At 34.8% G+C, this 16,648-nt stretch overlaps 1 protein-coding gene across 4 annotated transcripts in view; it reads right to left on the reverse strand.

The window, feature by feature from the left end:
• Positions 1-16,648, reverse strand: part of KANSL1 (KAT8 regulatory NSL complex subunit 1) — a 200,560-nt gene that overhangs the window by 41,187 nt on the left and 142,725 nt on the right. For all 4 annotated transcript variants that reach the window (XM_074224396.1, XM_074224393.1, XM_074224395.1 and 1 more), the window contains exon 4: positions 5,302-5,443. In XM_074224396.1, coding sequence (XP_074080497.1) covers positions 5,302-5,443 — 142 coding nt within the window. The remainder of the gene's footprint in view (positions 1-5,301; positions 5,444-16,648) is intronic.

Here is a 16,648-nt window from a genome sequence, read left to right on the forward strand (position 1 = left end):
ACTATCAAGGGCAACATCTCTACCATTCCAGTCACTCAAGATTCACAATCTTTATGTGTCATCCTCAAATCCTCATTCTCTTTAACCTCTATCTTCATTTACCTGCCAAGCTGTGTCAGTTTTGCCTTCATAATATCTCTTTCTCTTCTGACACTGTCCTCATTCTAATGCAAGCCCTTATCATCGCACACAGGAACCACTGCAACAGTAGTAATTGGTCTCTGTGTTTTGTGATCCTCCCTATTACAAAGCTAGCCAAGTGATTTTACCAAAGCACAAATTTTGATGGCGCCGCCCAATTCAATAAAATTCAATGGTTCCCTATTACCTCCCAGGATCAAACATAAGATCCTCTGACTTTTAAAGCTCTTTATAACTTGGCCTCTTCCTCTTTTACCAGTCTTCTTACACTCACTTTTCATTTACATACACCTCCTCATAAGACAATCCACCTTCCCTTTTCCAAGCTTTTTATCAGCTGTCCCTCATGTCTGAAATCTCCTAGGCTCAGAACCCTCAGAATGACAGGGTTTTCCCCTTGGTTATCTCCAATTTATCTACTATATAATTTGTTTGTACATAACTGGTACGAGCATGCTGAGTTCTTCCTCCCCCATTAGAGTGTAAGCTCCTTGACAGCAAGGTCTGACTTCTGTCATTCTGTGTCCCCACAGCTTAGCAGAGTGTCTGGTACACAATAAGTACTTAATAAATGCTTGTTGACTGATGCAATAACCCCTTTCCCAGATCTACTATTAGTTCTGTCATGTAATAAGTGTTTAATAAATGCTTCTTCACTTGACTTGATAATGCTAACTATTCCATTGTTAAGAGTACTTAAACTATGAAGCATCTTGCAGCTGTGAAGTATTAAGATATCAACCAGCAGAAGCTAAAATACTTTTTAAATGGAGTTCTCTGTCAAGCCCATTTCTCAAAGGAGTTTCAAGTGAAGGGAAATGAAGGTAGGAAGAGTCACTTTCTTTTCAGGGATGGGAATCAAAGACTTACAAAAAAATATATAATTCAGTTCAAACAAGTCAATATTACCAAAATTTGACCCCTCCCCTCTGAGAAAAAAATAAAATAGAAGAATTGAAATAAGATATTAAAAATCATCCAGCCCAATGTCTGAGGAAACTAAGTCCAAGCTGGTCAGTGATAAAACGAGGTTCCAAACTCAGGTCTCTGAACTTCTACTCCAGTCCTCTTCCCACTACCACAAAGATTTTAGGAGAGGTATGCATCTAAGTACTTAAAATTCAAAGAGGTGCTAATACTCATTCACATTGAAGTCAGTCAACTTTTTGCTCTAAATTAAGTTTAGCACCACACAGTCCAAAGCCTTCCTATCTACCTACCTACACACACACATATATATGTATATATCAAACAAATCCTTGACAATTTCCTTTGGGCAAAAGAATTTAGTCATCAGAGGATGTGAAGGTCACAAGACAGCAATAACACTTACTTAATAGAGTTCTATGGAAGAGCTACAGCTACAACCCCTTCCCCCATAGCTAAGCAGCCCTAGATTGGCGCATTCCAAGATTTCCAAAACTGTTAGTCTGACAGTCCTAGAGCAACAAAATAAAAATACTAGTGAAAACATAGATTTCCTCTGTTCCATGCACCCACTCCCCAAGTTATTATAGAGTCACTAGCACTAAGAGGAATCCAGAAATCTACTTTCCTTCAGTAAAATCTCAAAAGATCAAAATTCAAAGGGTAAGGTGACCAACTAAATCCAAAGAATAAATTGAGTCCTTTTTGGAAAACACTATCAGAAACCGAAACTTTATTAAAAAGAAAATAAAAACAAAATCTCTAATTTTTTAGTCTAAGAGAAAACATCATGACATTGCTGCTAATAAAAGCCAGAAGCCACTTTGATAGATGCTTTTTCACATACCAAGACTAAAGAATGACCCCAGGTGTTAGTTATGGTTCAAATTTATGTTGCCAGGATGAATTTCTTTCTCATAGTGGCTTGTATTCTTTGCTTATCACTAGAAGCCACTGTGATAGCACAGAATACTAAAAAACATCTGCCTAAATACCATTTCAAAAATTGTAACGGAGAGGAAGGGGAGAGAAAGGAGGGAAAGAAGAAATTTTAAATTCTCATTTGAAGAGTAATACATAAAATAAAAGGAAGGTATTGAATTACAAAGTCTCTAAAGGTCTCTAAAATATTTTTATAACTAAAGAGTACTTCAACTTATCTAATAAACTAATGAAATTCATAGTCAAAGGTAGAAAAATGACAATTTCTTGACTTTCTTCCTAAGAAAAAAAAGTTCTTTACACAATTCCACACTCTTCAAACTCTTCTCTGCTGCACTCTGAGATCAACAACATGAACTGGATCAGTTATGAAACAGTTCTCAAGGACCCAGAATACCACATATGAGTATAATTAATGATGGAAAGAGAGATACTTTATTTTCGATTTTACAGTGCAGAGCATTTTGTGTCTTGTCCCAACGCAGGGGAGTCTTTTCTTAAGATTAACCCAATTACTCCTTACCCCCCTCCCCACTGTTATTTTTCTATCCCTAGTCACTCACATTGGTTAATTATTAGGTAAATGGAGGAACCAAAAGATATGGCTATTTTATATTGACATTTGCTTATCTGAGAAAAAGTATTCTTATTTAATGAAATGGAGGAGACCACAGTACTATACTGGTTCTCATAATGTTTTTGATCTTCAGTGTCATTTTTTTCCTCCCCAATTTAACATTTCAAACATTGTTCATAAAAATGACCAGAGGAAGAGGAAAGAAGAACTAAGAGAACCCAAATTTACTTCAAATTTACTCCAAAGCACAGAAATGTTTCTTTAAAACACCAACTAATAAATTTGCTTATGGTAACCATTAAAACTTCAGTTTGCATAGTTTTCATATATACAATGGATATGTTGTCCCTCAAAGATAAAAATCAGAATTAGTGTAGGAAAGGGGATATATCTCAAGAACTTTAGAAAACTAAGCTTATTCAAGTGAAAGATAGTGAAAACACTTGAATACATACATGGAGGCATGCATACACACCATTTTTTAAAGTGTTGCTTTAGTTCAGCATAAATTACTTCCTACTAATTACTTTAAAATACATTTTTAAAACTGGAAAACACAATAGCACTAGAATCAACCACTCTGCTTATTCAGCTGGTTAAAGTAAAAGTTCATCACAAAGAAGCAAACTCTTGTCTAATCTAATGGCAGATTATGAAACAGGAAAAGTGTCCTCTACATATCTTTCATGTATGAAATTCAGTAATTGATATCTGTCACTCTTAAAAAATTTTAGTCCCAGAAGAATAGCAAAAGGTGCCACAAACCTGTCAGTTTCCCCATCTGGAGAAAAGATGACAGGAGTATAAAAATAGAATTAAGTTGAACATTTGTGAATATACTTTTTAGTGGGCAATAATATTCCCAGTTACTGCCTTCTTGCTGCCATTCTGTAGAAAAACTTAAGACATACACAAAACCAGAATTATCAACACTGCCAAAAGCAAGTTCAGAATAACCAATTCCTAGGTATCTTTCTAGAAATTCTCAGAATGAATGGACCTACAATTAAAAAAATTTAACAAATCACCTCACCATAATAAGAAGTGAAGATGAAAAATTTAGGTACAAAGAAATGAAATAAATTTGGAAATTATTCATATTTCACATATATTTTTATATAATGCCAATTGGTAATAAAATCAGAAATAAAACTGAAGTTGTTCCCCAATCTTTGAGACATTTTTGGAGACTAGTCAAACAAAACTTAAAAGGAACACTGATCACCATTATAATGCTTCCTACCATTAAGACAATCTTTTCTTAATAAATCTGGCAATTACTATTTGATTACTGATTTTTAACACTCAAAAATAAGACATTCAGATTGTGATGTGAGTTACAAGGAGAAGGAAACCAGATATTACTGTGCATCTGCTTGAGCTTTCAGGGTAAGCATAAATGTATTCTGTATGGTGAGTCTAATTGGTGATAATTCATATTTGAATAAGTTAGAAAAACTTCTTTCACCAAGTTTTGTTTTTGGAAGTGAAAGTTCACATGATCATAATAAAAATTCACAGTATTTAGCTATAAGCTATTTTGAAGTTTTGTATGTATGGCTTCATGAATTCCATTGTTCATAATCTTCAGTAAATCCACAAAAGTCAAGAATGCTAGGACTGCTTGAATTTCTGCCCTAAGCAGAAGAAAACTCAAATATAGATTGCTCTCAATTAAATTTAATGAATGATTTTATACTACTTTTCTAATGATTTGGCAATTCTCTGTACTTTTAAATAGAAAAATAGAGAATGGTATCAAAATGGTCCTAGGAGAGCTATTGTCTTTTACATAAAATACTAGGCTCAAATTTAACAGACGGCTGATTAAAATTATTTTAATAACTAAACAACAGACCCCAAAGATATAACAACCATAAATAGATGTTAATCAGGGAAACCCCACCCCCAGCAACATATACATACACATACACACACGCACACACACTCTCTCACTTCTATGCAACTAACTTAAGCTGATTAAAAACATGTTTTCAAGAATGGAAGACTATAGATAATCTCACTGTGTTAATATAGTACAATATACAATCATGCCTTATTCTGTAAAAGGAAGGTGATGCCTCTCCCACACATAAACTTTTTGCAACTGTAGGTAATAACAAAACAGCATCATTCTAATTATAAGTAAATAATACATTTATTTTTAAAATTCTAACAGTCTATTCCACCTATAAAGATAAATTCATAAAACTCCACATTCTAATTACTGGTGGGCTTAAATTATTTTTGCTAGGCATAAATATTTTTGCTAGGCATTAAATATAGAACAGAGAATAATGAATACGATACTAAAGGAAGCAAGAGAGCACTTCCAGCAATAAAATTGGATTATATTAAAATGGAATAATAAAGATCCAAATATTTTACATAGTTTCCTTTCCATGTAATGAGACAAATAACAATATATGATATTTGATTTAAGGGTAATCACAGGCTTAAATTATGTGACCTCTTTGCATAATTGTGTTCCCTCTGTCAGCCTAGATGAACAAAATGTTCCAAACACATGTCCAAATTAACGTCTAAATCAACAGTGTTTGTGCAATATGGTGAGTACAATACACTAAACAAATTAAGCTGTTGTATCAGAACATCATGTTAACCAGTCTTCTTGACATAGTTAAAAGCCATTAAAAGTCAAAAAGAAATAGACTTAAAAGGGAGGAAAAACACCAGACACATTTATCTCCTACCTTATTAGCTCGGATCTGTTTGTAAATATCTGTCTGTTGTCGAATTCGATATTCCAAATCAGAGACATGAGCCTGAAGCCAGTTCCAGCGGCTGACAATAGCTGCTCGGTCAGCTGCCCATCTCCATTCTGAGCGGTGTCGCCTAAAAAAAGTAAAAATCAAACAAGTTGAACATCAGCAAGTTATCTGAATTAAACCACTTAATTCCAAAGGTTCATAGGCAAACTGACTTCTAAGCTAAGAAAAAAATCTAAGACTTAAAAAAAAAATATGAAGTATAGCTGAATCCTTTAACAAATGTTTTCCAAATGCTCAGGAGCTTTTCCTGGCTATTTCTGTTGGACTGATCTGATCCTAAATGAATTACACTTCTAAACGAATTGCTGTATTTTCCCTCAACTCATATTTTGTCTGAAAAACTGCTATGATTTAGATGTGAATGAATGGACATGATTCTATTCTTCCAGGTCATGACATACATGCTATTTTAAAAACAACAAAACAATAACAATTCCAAAAGTATTCATCTATTATATTTAATTTTTTATTGACCAAAAAAATAATTTTGTTATACACTTAAATAGTCAAAATTGTACTTCAGCATACCCAAATGCACTAAAATGAAAATGAAGGTTAGCCAAGTTTCTCATCTAGACAAATAACTCTGCAAGTAGTCACTAAATACTGAAATACTGCCATGCAGGAGGTTGGATAAACACAGAAAAATTTAAAATGAAACAGTATTGAATTCTTCAGTCATTTTAAAATTTCTGTCATACTAAAAACCAAAACAAAATAAAACAAACTTTTTGCCCTGTTTACATGGTAAAAAAAAAGGGGAGGATAAAAAGAGAGGAATGGCCCCTCTGTTGCCTTACCTCTGGGCAACTAGAGTAGGTAGATAGATTCAGGGGAGGTAGATTGTCCCTCTGTTAGCAAACAAGGAGTCTAAGTTGGTTCTGAAATTGAAACTTTACCCCATTCTGAATTCAATATTACCTTCCCTCATCCTTTGTCAATTTTTTCATTTCTTTCAAATGCAAAAACATTTATCATAAAGTACAGATGGTTCAAATTTGTAATCTTCTGGGTTTACACCTTCATTTTTAATTTCGACAATTACTATTATACATAAGCATTTATCTCATGACATGCATACCACAACAATTTAAATTCCAATTTTTGCCATGAGTACACAACAACTTCTGAATGGGCTTTACTTAAGATGTCCTAATCCAATACTCTGGTTTTATAAATATGAAAACTAAGGCACAAAAAAGAAAAGAGTTGCCTTAGGCAACAGAGCCAGGAAGCAAGCACAGGTCGTCTAACTCCAAATCTAGAGCTCTTTCCACTGTACCCCAATTTTCTTAAATATTGTTTTCATTTTTTCTTTCCCCAAACTTACTTCACTAGCCACCCCCTCTCAGTTCCAGTGTTGCTTTCCTTCCTTTAATCATTTCTTATTTATCCTATATCCAACTGGCTTTGTATGTGTCTGTTTACATTGTTGTCTCCCCCCTTAGACTGTAAACTTGAGAGCAAAGTCTGTCTTTTGCCTCTTTTTTGGTATCCCTAGTATTCAGCACCGGGACTGGCACATAATAAGCACAACTATCATAGGGATGAAGAACTTCAATCATCCAAATATCTGCTAGAGTTCTAGGCCAAAAGTCAAAGCAGCCAATCATTTATTATCTTTGCCTTAAGGATAACACTGTCCTTCAAATGTGAGTAAATGTTTAAAAGGTAAACTTTATTCTGAATGTGATTCTTACAACAATAAGAAGAAACTGTTTGCTGAAAGGAAATGATGGAAACTTGGAAAGAGAGCAACCATTCAATATTCTGGGTTAACAAGTTATGATAAAGGAAAGAGAAGTTTGTGTAAATAAATAGTCTGACTTACACTATAGATCTTGATTTTCAAAGGTTTTTCAGGTTATCAACTTGCAACATTACAACCTTAACTGAAAAACTATTCTACTGATGTACCTTGGTTTTATACAGTAATATTTTCTTTCTTTAGCAAGAAATTGAAATTTCTAGTTATTAAGAGTGAACCAAAGACTGAAGCAAAAGATTTTTTTAATTTTCAACCTATTAAGTTCAAGATTTCTATTAAGTTACGTAACTTTCTGAATAATGATATTCCCTTTTTCCAGGTAAGGTCCCAGTGTCTAGCAGTTTGTATAAATCCAACATTAGTATCACCTCTCCACTTAAACTTAGTATAATGTCATCTTACAACTATAGTCTATTTTAAGTAGCACCCTGTGACCTCTTGAAAGAACCTGAATGAGAACTAAAGAACTGGAGATAATAAAGTGTGTTCCTGGCAAAATTCCAGAAAGTACTATTAAAAGGATGGACGGAGAATAGAAAATAAACTGGTGATCGCAAAAAAGACCAGTATGACTTCATCAATAACATCAATAACTTAATTTTCCTTTCAATAAGTTACTAGACTAGTAGATGAGGTGCAATACCATAAACATTAATTTTAGCTTAAGATTCTACAAAGTTTCTTATGTAATTCTTATGGACAAGTTGGAAATAAAAACTAAATGTATTCAGTGGTTAAATGACCAAACCCAAAGAAAAGTCATTAATTAATTAATTGCATCGTTGGAGGTGACACAAAAAGCAGCAAAAATTAAATGTCAAGTTCCTTTACTTATGCACCTTTTATGCTGGGCTTTTAAACATTATCTTAAAGTTCAAATCTTAATGCACTAAGACCAATTAAATATCTGAGGTGGTTTCATTTCTTTGCAAGGGAAAACTAGCAGTACCTAGAAGAAAGATATCGAAGTTGACTTTGCTCCTATCACACATCCCTCTACACCCAAAGTATGTTCTTCTCCAGACTAAACATATCAAATTTTTCTAATGATACGTTCTTTCCGTTTTATCATGCTCTGCTGAAACTAAAGCCTCCAGAACTGATCACAATACTCCAGAAGTGATTTAACCAAAGTAGAGTACAGGAATATTCTGACCCTCTTTAGTCCTAGATGTGATGACTCTTTGTTGCTTTATTACCATACTACTGACTCACATCAAGACCACTAAAACATCCTAGATCTTCAGAATAGTGGTTGCCTGGCCTGATCTCTCCTATATTATAAACTAGCAAAACGGATTTTTTTAAAAAAATTTAAGGCAATAGGGTTAAGTGACTTGCCCAAGGTCATACAGGCAATTAAGTGTCTGAGGTCACATTTGAACTCGGGTCCTCTTGATTACAGGGCTGGCATTCTATCCACTGTGCCACCTAGCTGTTCCAAAATTCTCATAAGATATTAATTTATTTCAAATTGTCTGATTAGATTCATCTTACTATCATGATCTCTGGTATCCTAGTGGATCCAGTCATCTATCCATCCAACTATTCCTCCAAATTCTGTCATCATCTACAAATTGGATGAGCATTCCATCTGACTATGCATTCGTCCAAGACATCAATGAAAATGTCAAACATTATTGGGTCAAGTAATTTCCCTTGAAGACTTCCTGTCAAATTGAAGCAGAGACATGCCAATCTGTGGTCATGTTAATTCAAATTCATATTCTCTTAAGTTAAAATTATGTAAAATGGGGGCACTGGTTTCAGACCTGTAGAAATATTCAGTGCAAATTTGAATGTGACCTCAGAGAAAATGATTATTCATACTACTTGGACCCAACTACAATTAACTCCAAATCCTTCTTATTATATCATCATCATCTAGTCTACTTCTTTTCATCTTTTCCACAAGAATAATTTGAGATGAGTAATAAAATTCCAACAGTGACATAAGGGACTGTTAACATTCAATAAATATTTATTAAGTACCTGTTATATGCCAAATACTGTTTGGTGATAGGGATAAAATTTAAAAAGTCAAACACTCCTTGACTGGAAGGAGCTTATCTAGTCCTGACAAGGCAAAAAATATTTATTTTTTTAAGAAAGATTTTGTTTGAGTTTTACAATTTTCCCCCCATTCTTGCTTCCCTCCCCCCCACCCCCCACAGAAGGCATTCTGTTAGTTCTTACATCGGTTCCATGGTATACATAGTTGAATGTGATGCCAGAGAAATTACATCCTTAAGGAATAAAAATAAAGTATGAGATAGTAAAATTACTTAATAATATAGCATGGTTTTTTTTTCTAATTTGAGGGTAATAAGTCTTTGGTCTTTGTTCAAAGTCCATAATTCTTTCACTGGATACAGATGGTATTCTCCATTGTAGATGGCCCAAAATTGTCCTGGGTGAGGGACTGCAGGGATGAGTAAGTCCATCAAGGTTGATCATTACCCTCATGTTGCTGTTAGGGTGTACAATGTTTTTCTGGTTCTGCTCATCTCGCTCAGCATTAATTCATGCAAATCCTTACAGGCTTCCCTGAATTCCCATCCCTCCTGGTTTCTAATAGAGCAATAGTGTTCCATGACATACATATACCAGTCTGTTAAGCCATTCCCCAGTTGAGGGTCATTCATTTAATTTCTAATTCTTTGACACCACAAACAGGGCTGCTATGAATGTTTTTGTACAAGTGATATTTTTACCCTTTTTCATAATCTCTTCAGGTTATAGTATAGACCCAGTAGTGGTATTGCTGGCTCAAAGGGTATGCACATTTGTTGCCCTTTGGGCATAAGACTAAATTGCTCTCCAGAAAGGTTGGATGAGTTTACAGCTCCACTAACAATGTATTAGTATCCCAGATTTCCCATATCCCTTCCAATATTAATCACTGTCCTTTCTGGACATATTGGCCAGTCTGAGAGGTGTGAGGTGGTATCTCAGAGATGTTTTAATTAAGGCAAAATATTTTGACCTTTGGTGCAAAGAACAAAGGCTCTAGAGTCTAGAATTAAGAATCAAATCTCATCTCTGAGAGCCTCAGTTCCCCTTTGTCTATCTTCTACCGAAATCAATGACTATTTTGACCCTATCTATCCTTCCTATTTACTTTGTAATATTTCCTTTTCAATATTAGGCAAATCATAATCTTTTCTTCCCCTTCTCTAACACAAACTATAGGAAGGATTAATCATTTCCCTTCAAGGATTCTAACATTTCCACTCAACTCTGAATCCTCCCAATTCTGAAATTCTGTGATACTATGACTTGAATGTTTAAATCAATATATTTTCCCCTGTTCTTTTTTCAAAGTCAAAATGAAGTTCTTGGGTGATATGGAATCTGTTGGACACAATAACTAAAATGCTTCCTTTTTTTTCATTTTCTATAATGCAAATAAAAATGTTGCATGACAGAAACATCCAAAGTTGAACAGTCTACATTTTGCTGAGTCTATTCCTTTTTTGTCAGATGAAGTAAGAAGCAATTCAATGTAACTTTCCTAGCATCAGTAGAAAGAGGCCTATTAATATAAGTATTTTTCTTAAACAGCTACTCAGAATCAAGTCTCTTGACAATACTTTTAGAGTCTGGCTAACAAACTAATTACTTAGAGGGCAACATCAAGGGAATACATGCAGTCCTTAATTCACAAACAGGTTGTGTTCTAAAATGTTATTTGGGAACTTAGGACATACAGATGCACCATTCAACATGCTAGTTAGGTTATTAGGCTGCCCTCACAAAACCTATATAAATCCATTGTTGTTGAAATACCATATGCTAATAATGAAAAAAATATTACTTTACACTATTACAATAATAGCATTTAAAGAAAAATGGATTTTGAAGAAAACATTTAGAATGCTGTAGCTGAAGGAAAGCAGGTTAATTACAGTTATGATGACATATATGAAGACAACTAAGGATAGTTGGGAGGAAACCTTTAAAGTAGTTTCTAAGATTTTTAGAAAGCTCCATATTGATTCTTTATTATGTCAAAATAGATTTTCACAGAAACTAGAGGTCATCTAGTCGAACCTAAACATGATTCTATTCTAAAACCATCTCTGAAAATGCAGTAGGGAGGAGTGTAGGACTTGATTAAATTTGTCTTTTAACATATACCACTCAAGGAATATAGCCAAATTCCTTTCCTCATACTGAAGTTTCCTGACATATCTTACTGCCCAAATCCTCAATTCATTCAATTACTGTAAAAGTATTTAAAGAAGCCCTAGAGCTTGCCATCATTCACACATGTTCTAATTCCATGTTGCTGAACTCTGAAATTTATCTGAACATAATCTATTATCATTTCCCATGCCTTTGTTGTTGCTGTTCAGTGGTCTCTTCATGACTACATGGACCAGAATATACCAGACTCTTCTATTCTCCACTATTTTCTGATATCTGTCCAAGTTCATGTTTGTTATTTCCGAGACATCATCCATCTCATCTGCTGACAAACATTATCATCAGTCTCTTAGGTTTTTCTTAATGTCTCTTGTCTTCTCATTATGTGGTAAAAGTATTTAAAGTTTCGTGCTCAGTTTTTTACTTTCCAGTGAATAGTTCAAATTATACTTCCTTATCATTTCTTTAAATATTGACTAATAACTTCTTTGCTGTTCAAGGGATTAAAAGTCTTCCTCTGCACAAAGATTCGAAAACACTGATTCTGTGGCACTCAGCTTTCCAAAAAGCAGTACAACCCACACAGTGGTAAAAACATTGCTATGGAAAAATCATAATTTAAGACTATATAGACTTTGGACTGCAAGGTGACACCTCTACTTAGTATAATGTCCAAATTTGCTTTAGAATTTCTAATCCCTCACCTACCTTCTGTTCCCAGCTGGATTCTTTTCCTACCCTGCCTATGTTTTCTTTCTCAGTCTCAATCCCATGGTAAGGCTAAACTCTAGAGTATCTAGACTATCTTCTTTGAAACATTTAACCTGCCAATCAGGTTTAGTCAAACTCTAACCCCTTTTGGGCCCTCCCCCATCAAAATATTCACTTTTGAAGAATATAACATTTTCCCTTTTCTCTCTCCCTCCAATATCTCTCAATTTTATTTTTATTTAAAGCCAAGGAGTTAATTGACTTGTGCAAGGTCACACAACTAGGCAATTATTAAGTGTCCGAAGCAGAATTTGAACTCAAATACTCCTGATTCCAGGGCCAGCGTTCTATCTAATTTACCACCTGGCTGCCCCTTCCAAAATCATTTGTTAGTAGTTTTCATTTGTTATGCTCCATTCAAAAATGTTTTGCTTGGTTTTTTTCCTCATTCTCTTTTCTTCTAGTTTTCATTTCCTGATTCTTATTCCTTTACTTAACTGTTCTTTATTCTCTAAGTAATCTTTGCAAGGTTAAAATCTGAGTTAAGATCTGAGTTTCCTCATTTATCCAATATATTATTGCCTCCCAAAAATCTTGCCTCATTCATTTTTTCCCCTTTATATACCTAACTCTCTAAAATATACATTCCTGAGGGAAGCACTGTCAGATGGAAGCACCTTTGCTTATTAGGAATTACTTTCTGCACCAAATAGCTTAGACCTGAGCTACAAAGTCTTTTTCTCGCTCTTTCTCTTGTGTTTAGCCTTCATTAATAAGATCACAATAACTCTGGCTCTGGCTACAAGGGATTGACTGACCCTGGAAACTCTAATCCTTTCTCACAAAACATATTAACTACTCTCAAAAGTATATCATTCTGAGAAGACAGCCTCAGTTGGGATTTAATACCATCTTCTGGCATCTCTCATTAAAAGATGATTATCTCAGGGCAGCTAGGTGGCGCAGTGGAAAGAATATCAGCCCTGGAGTCAGTAAGACCTGAGTTCAAATCCGACCTCAGACACTTAATAATTACCTAGCTGTGACAACCTTGGGCAAGTCACTTAACCCCACTGCCTTGCAAAAACAAAAAACAAAACAAAGGATGATGCCTCCTCTTCATATGGGGAGTAGCTCACCCCCTTCCTGTTACAGTCCTCCATACTCCAGGTTTCTTTCCTCTATCAACTCTTTTCCCCATCTCTCATAATACTATCTTGTAGAAATAAAATAAAAATATCATTTCACTGTTGGATTTTAAAAAAGCAGTGTCACCCAATAAACTCAATCTTCCTCTCCCTTTTCCATTTTTAAAAAATGTTTTTGATATTCTTAACTTAAAGCAAACTGTAAACATTAACAGGAAGGGAAAGATTATATATAAAGCCACAGAGCTTTTACAAACCGATAAGTTTTTGAAATATATAAATTCATCATGTTAGTTTAAAATCTAGAATGCTTCTCTTGTCCCCTTACCAAATTAGAATAAAGTTCTAATCACTTTAAAAAAATGCTTTTTTTCTTTTCTTTCTCCATCTCCCTTTTAAGACCTCTCTGCTTTCCTTTAGAGAAATTCACCTGTTGTGGTAGAAGAGAGGGAAGTGAGAGAATGAGGAGTAGGAGTGTCCAAAGAGTAGTCCATGACACAAATTTTGCTTTTAATCAATCTTTAATTTTCCCAAAATTTTAGTGAGGCAACTATATGGATAAGTCCTGAAGTCAGAAAGACCTGCATTTTAATCTTGAATCAGATAGTTTTAAGTAAATCACTTAATTACCTGCAAAATGAAGACAATCTAACTCCTAGAGGAGCTGGCTAAAATGACACAATCTTTTAAATCACTTTTATATAAAATACTAGTTATTATTTTTATTCTCTTAGATGGGGCAGCTAGATGGTACAATGGATAGAGCACTGGCCTTGGGTACAACCCCCCAAATCCAATTCATGTGCTTGTCCTAGCATAACCTCCTCTGATGTCAAGGTCTTTGAGAATAAAGGACAAACATCATCATCATCATCATCATCATCAGTCTCTTAGGTCCTTTTTATCCCTTAACACTTTTTTTTTTGCAAGGCAAAGGGGGTTAAGTGGCTTGCCCAAGGCCACACAGCTAGGTAATTATTAAGTGTCTGAGACTGGATTTGAACCCAGGTACTCCTGACTCCAGAGCCAGTGCTTTATCCATTGCCCCACCTAGCCGCCCCTAGCACAAGTTATTTAAAAGATCTTCTTACCACATTATAAAAAGGAGACAATAAAGATCAATTTAAGAAGTAAAGAATAAAAAGTGTTAAGGGAGGGTCAGCTAGGTGGTGCAGTGGATAAAGCGCTGGCTCTGGAGTCAGGAGTACCTGGGTTCAAATCGGGTCTCAGACACTTAATAATTACCTAGCTGTGTGGCCTTGGGCAAGCCACTTAACCCCCTTTGCCTTGCAAAAAATAAAAAATAAAAAAACAAAAAAAATCCTTAAAATCCTTAAATAACTTGTGCTAGTTGTTCTTAAAGAACTGGATTGGTCTGTAGTACTAGCACTTGACACTGGTCAACTGAAGATTTTTTTTGCATTGGGGGCTTAATGAATTCTCAATGTCATGAAGATCAACATAACCTCTCTTGAAAAGGCAATAAACAGTTTTGGAAGCTGAGAGAAGTCTCACCTACTTCAACCAATACTGTAATCTTACTGATCTATTTTAGATTGAGTAAACTTTTGTTTATTATTTTGTGGCCCAGAAATGTATCATTCTTATTCAGAGACTAAACCACTGTAATGTTCTAAAACTTTTGGCATTAGTTATCAAGACTAGACCAAAATAACCTCATGATTGATTTTGTGGAAACTGTGTTGAAGTCTGAGGAATCCTACCTTCTCATAAGCTAAATTTTTTATAATATGGAAGTAGAGAATGCCATGCCAAGTTTAAACTCTCCTCGCCAGGTCCAAACTAGGTAGAGGAATGGATAGAGTGCCATGCCAGGAGTTAGGAAGAAGACTTATCTTTTTAAAGCTAAAATCTGGTGTCAGACAAGCAGTAGCTATGACCCTGGACAAATCATTTAACTATTTGCCTCAGTTTTCTAATCTGTAAAATGAGCTGGGAAAGAAAATGGCAAACCACTCCAGTATCTCTGCTAAGAAAATCCCATATGGGGCCAGAGTTGGACACAATTAAACAAATGAAACAAAGCACCTATATACTGAGATCCTCAAAAGAACTCTGCAAGATAAGGGCCAATATTGTCCCCCATTTTACAATCAAGAAAACTAAGACGGGGGCAGCTAGGTGGCATAGTGGATAAAGCACTGGCCTTGGAGTCAGGAGGACCTGGGTTCAAATCCAGTCTCAGACACTTAATAATTATCTAGCTTGTGTGGCCTTGGGCAAGTCACTTAACCCCATTTGCCTTGCAAAAACCTTAAAAAAAAAAAACCTAAGACAAATAGAAGTTAATTAATTTGTCCAAGATCTCACACTGCTGGTGTGGGATTTGAACTCAGTCTTGATGACTCCCAGGCCTAGCCCTCTACCCATAGTATCACCAGCAGCCTTTTGAATAGCTACTTCAAGATCTCAAGAGGCACACTTGGAAATAGGGGGGCAAGAGAGGGCTAGGGCTGTATAAATAGATATAAAAAATCATCAGCACAAAAATGATTATTGAATTCACAGAAGTTGATCACCAAGTGATGTCATCTAACACTAAGTGATAATATAAACTAAGAAACAGGCCAAGAACATACCCCTGGAGGACACTCATGATTAAAGAGAATGAACTGATCAGGGCTGTCCAAAATGTGCGTGCAATGAGATTTTATGCAGACCTTGTGGGGTTACTAAATGCTTTAGTAAAAGAAGCCAATTTACCGCAAAGCTCTCATTAAAACAACAAATCAAAATACATAATTATGTTCCAATAAAAAATTTTAAAAGTAAGGTTGAACAGCCCTGAACAAGATGAAGAGGAGATCAAGGAGAGGACAGACAGGGGAAGAACAAGGAAAGTTGTGTCATAAGAATCTAAGGAAAAAGAAAGGTGATTGTCAATATCAAAGACTACAGAGAAGTCAAGAAAAATGAGCTGGGGTGGGGGGAGAAGGCAGATTTTTCTAATTAGTTTAATCAGTAACTTTGAAGAAAGAAGTTTCAGTTGAAAGATGAGCTAGGAAGTCACACTGTAAAGAGGTTTTTAGAGAGGAAGAGGACACACTGATAAAGAGACAGATTTCTCAAGGAGAGGACATGGGAATCTTTGTAGATTGAGAATCATCCAGTAGACAGAGAAAGATTGAACATTAATGATAGGATATCAATTTATGATTTATAGATGTTAATTGTGGTTGAAGCTAATTCCAAAATAGTTCAAGAAAGTTAGAAATAGAAGCATAGCTTTAATCTTAGTACTGCTTCTCATTTAACATCTAATCAATTTTGAGGTTGTAAACTTATGAAAATGCAAATTATTCTCTTCCCTAATATAAAATTTTAAATATGATCATAATTTCTTTTAAACGGTCAGAAAGATGTGATGATTCACTTGCAACTTTATTTTCTCTTGATTAAATAAAAGTAGTGATTTTAGTCACAAGACTATATTTTAGTCACATAAAACAATAGGCTTTAAATCATTATATTA

This window comes from Macrotis lagotis, chromosome 2 (assembly GCF_037893015.1).
Source record: "Macrotis lagotis isolate mMagLag1 chromosome 2, bilby.v1.9.chrom.fasta, whole genome shotgun sequence".
In the NCBI taxonomy this organism is placed as follows: Eukaryota; Metazoa; Chordata; class Mammalia; order Peramelemorphia; family Peramelidae; genus Macrotis; species Macrotis lagotis.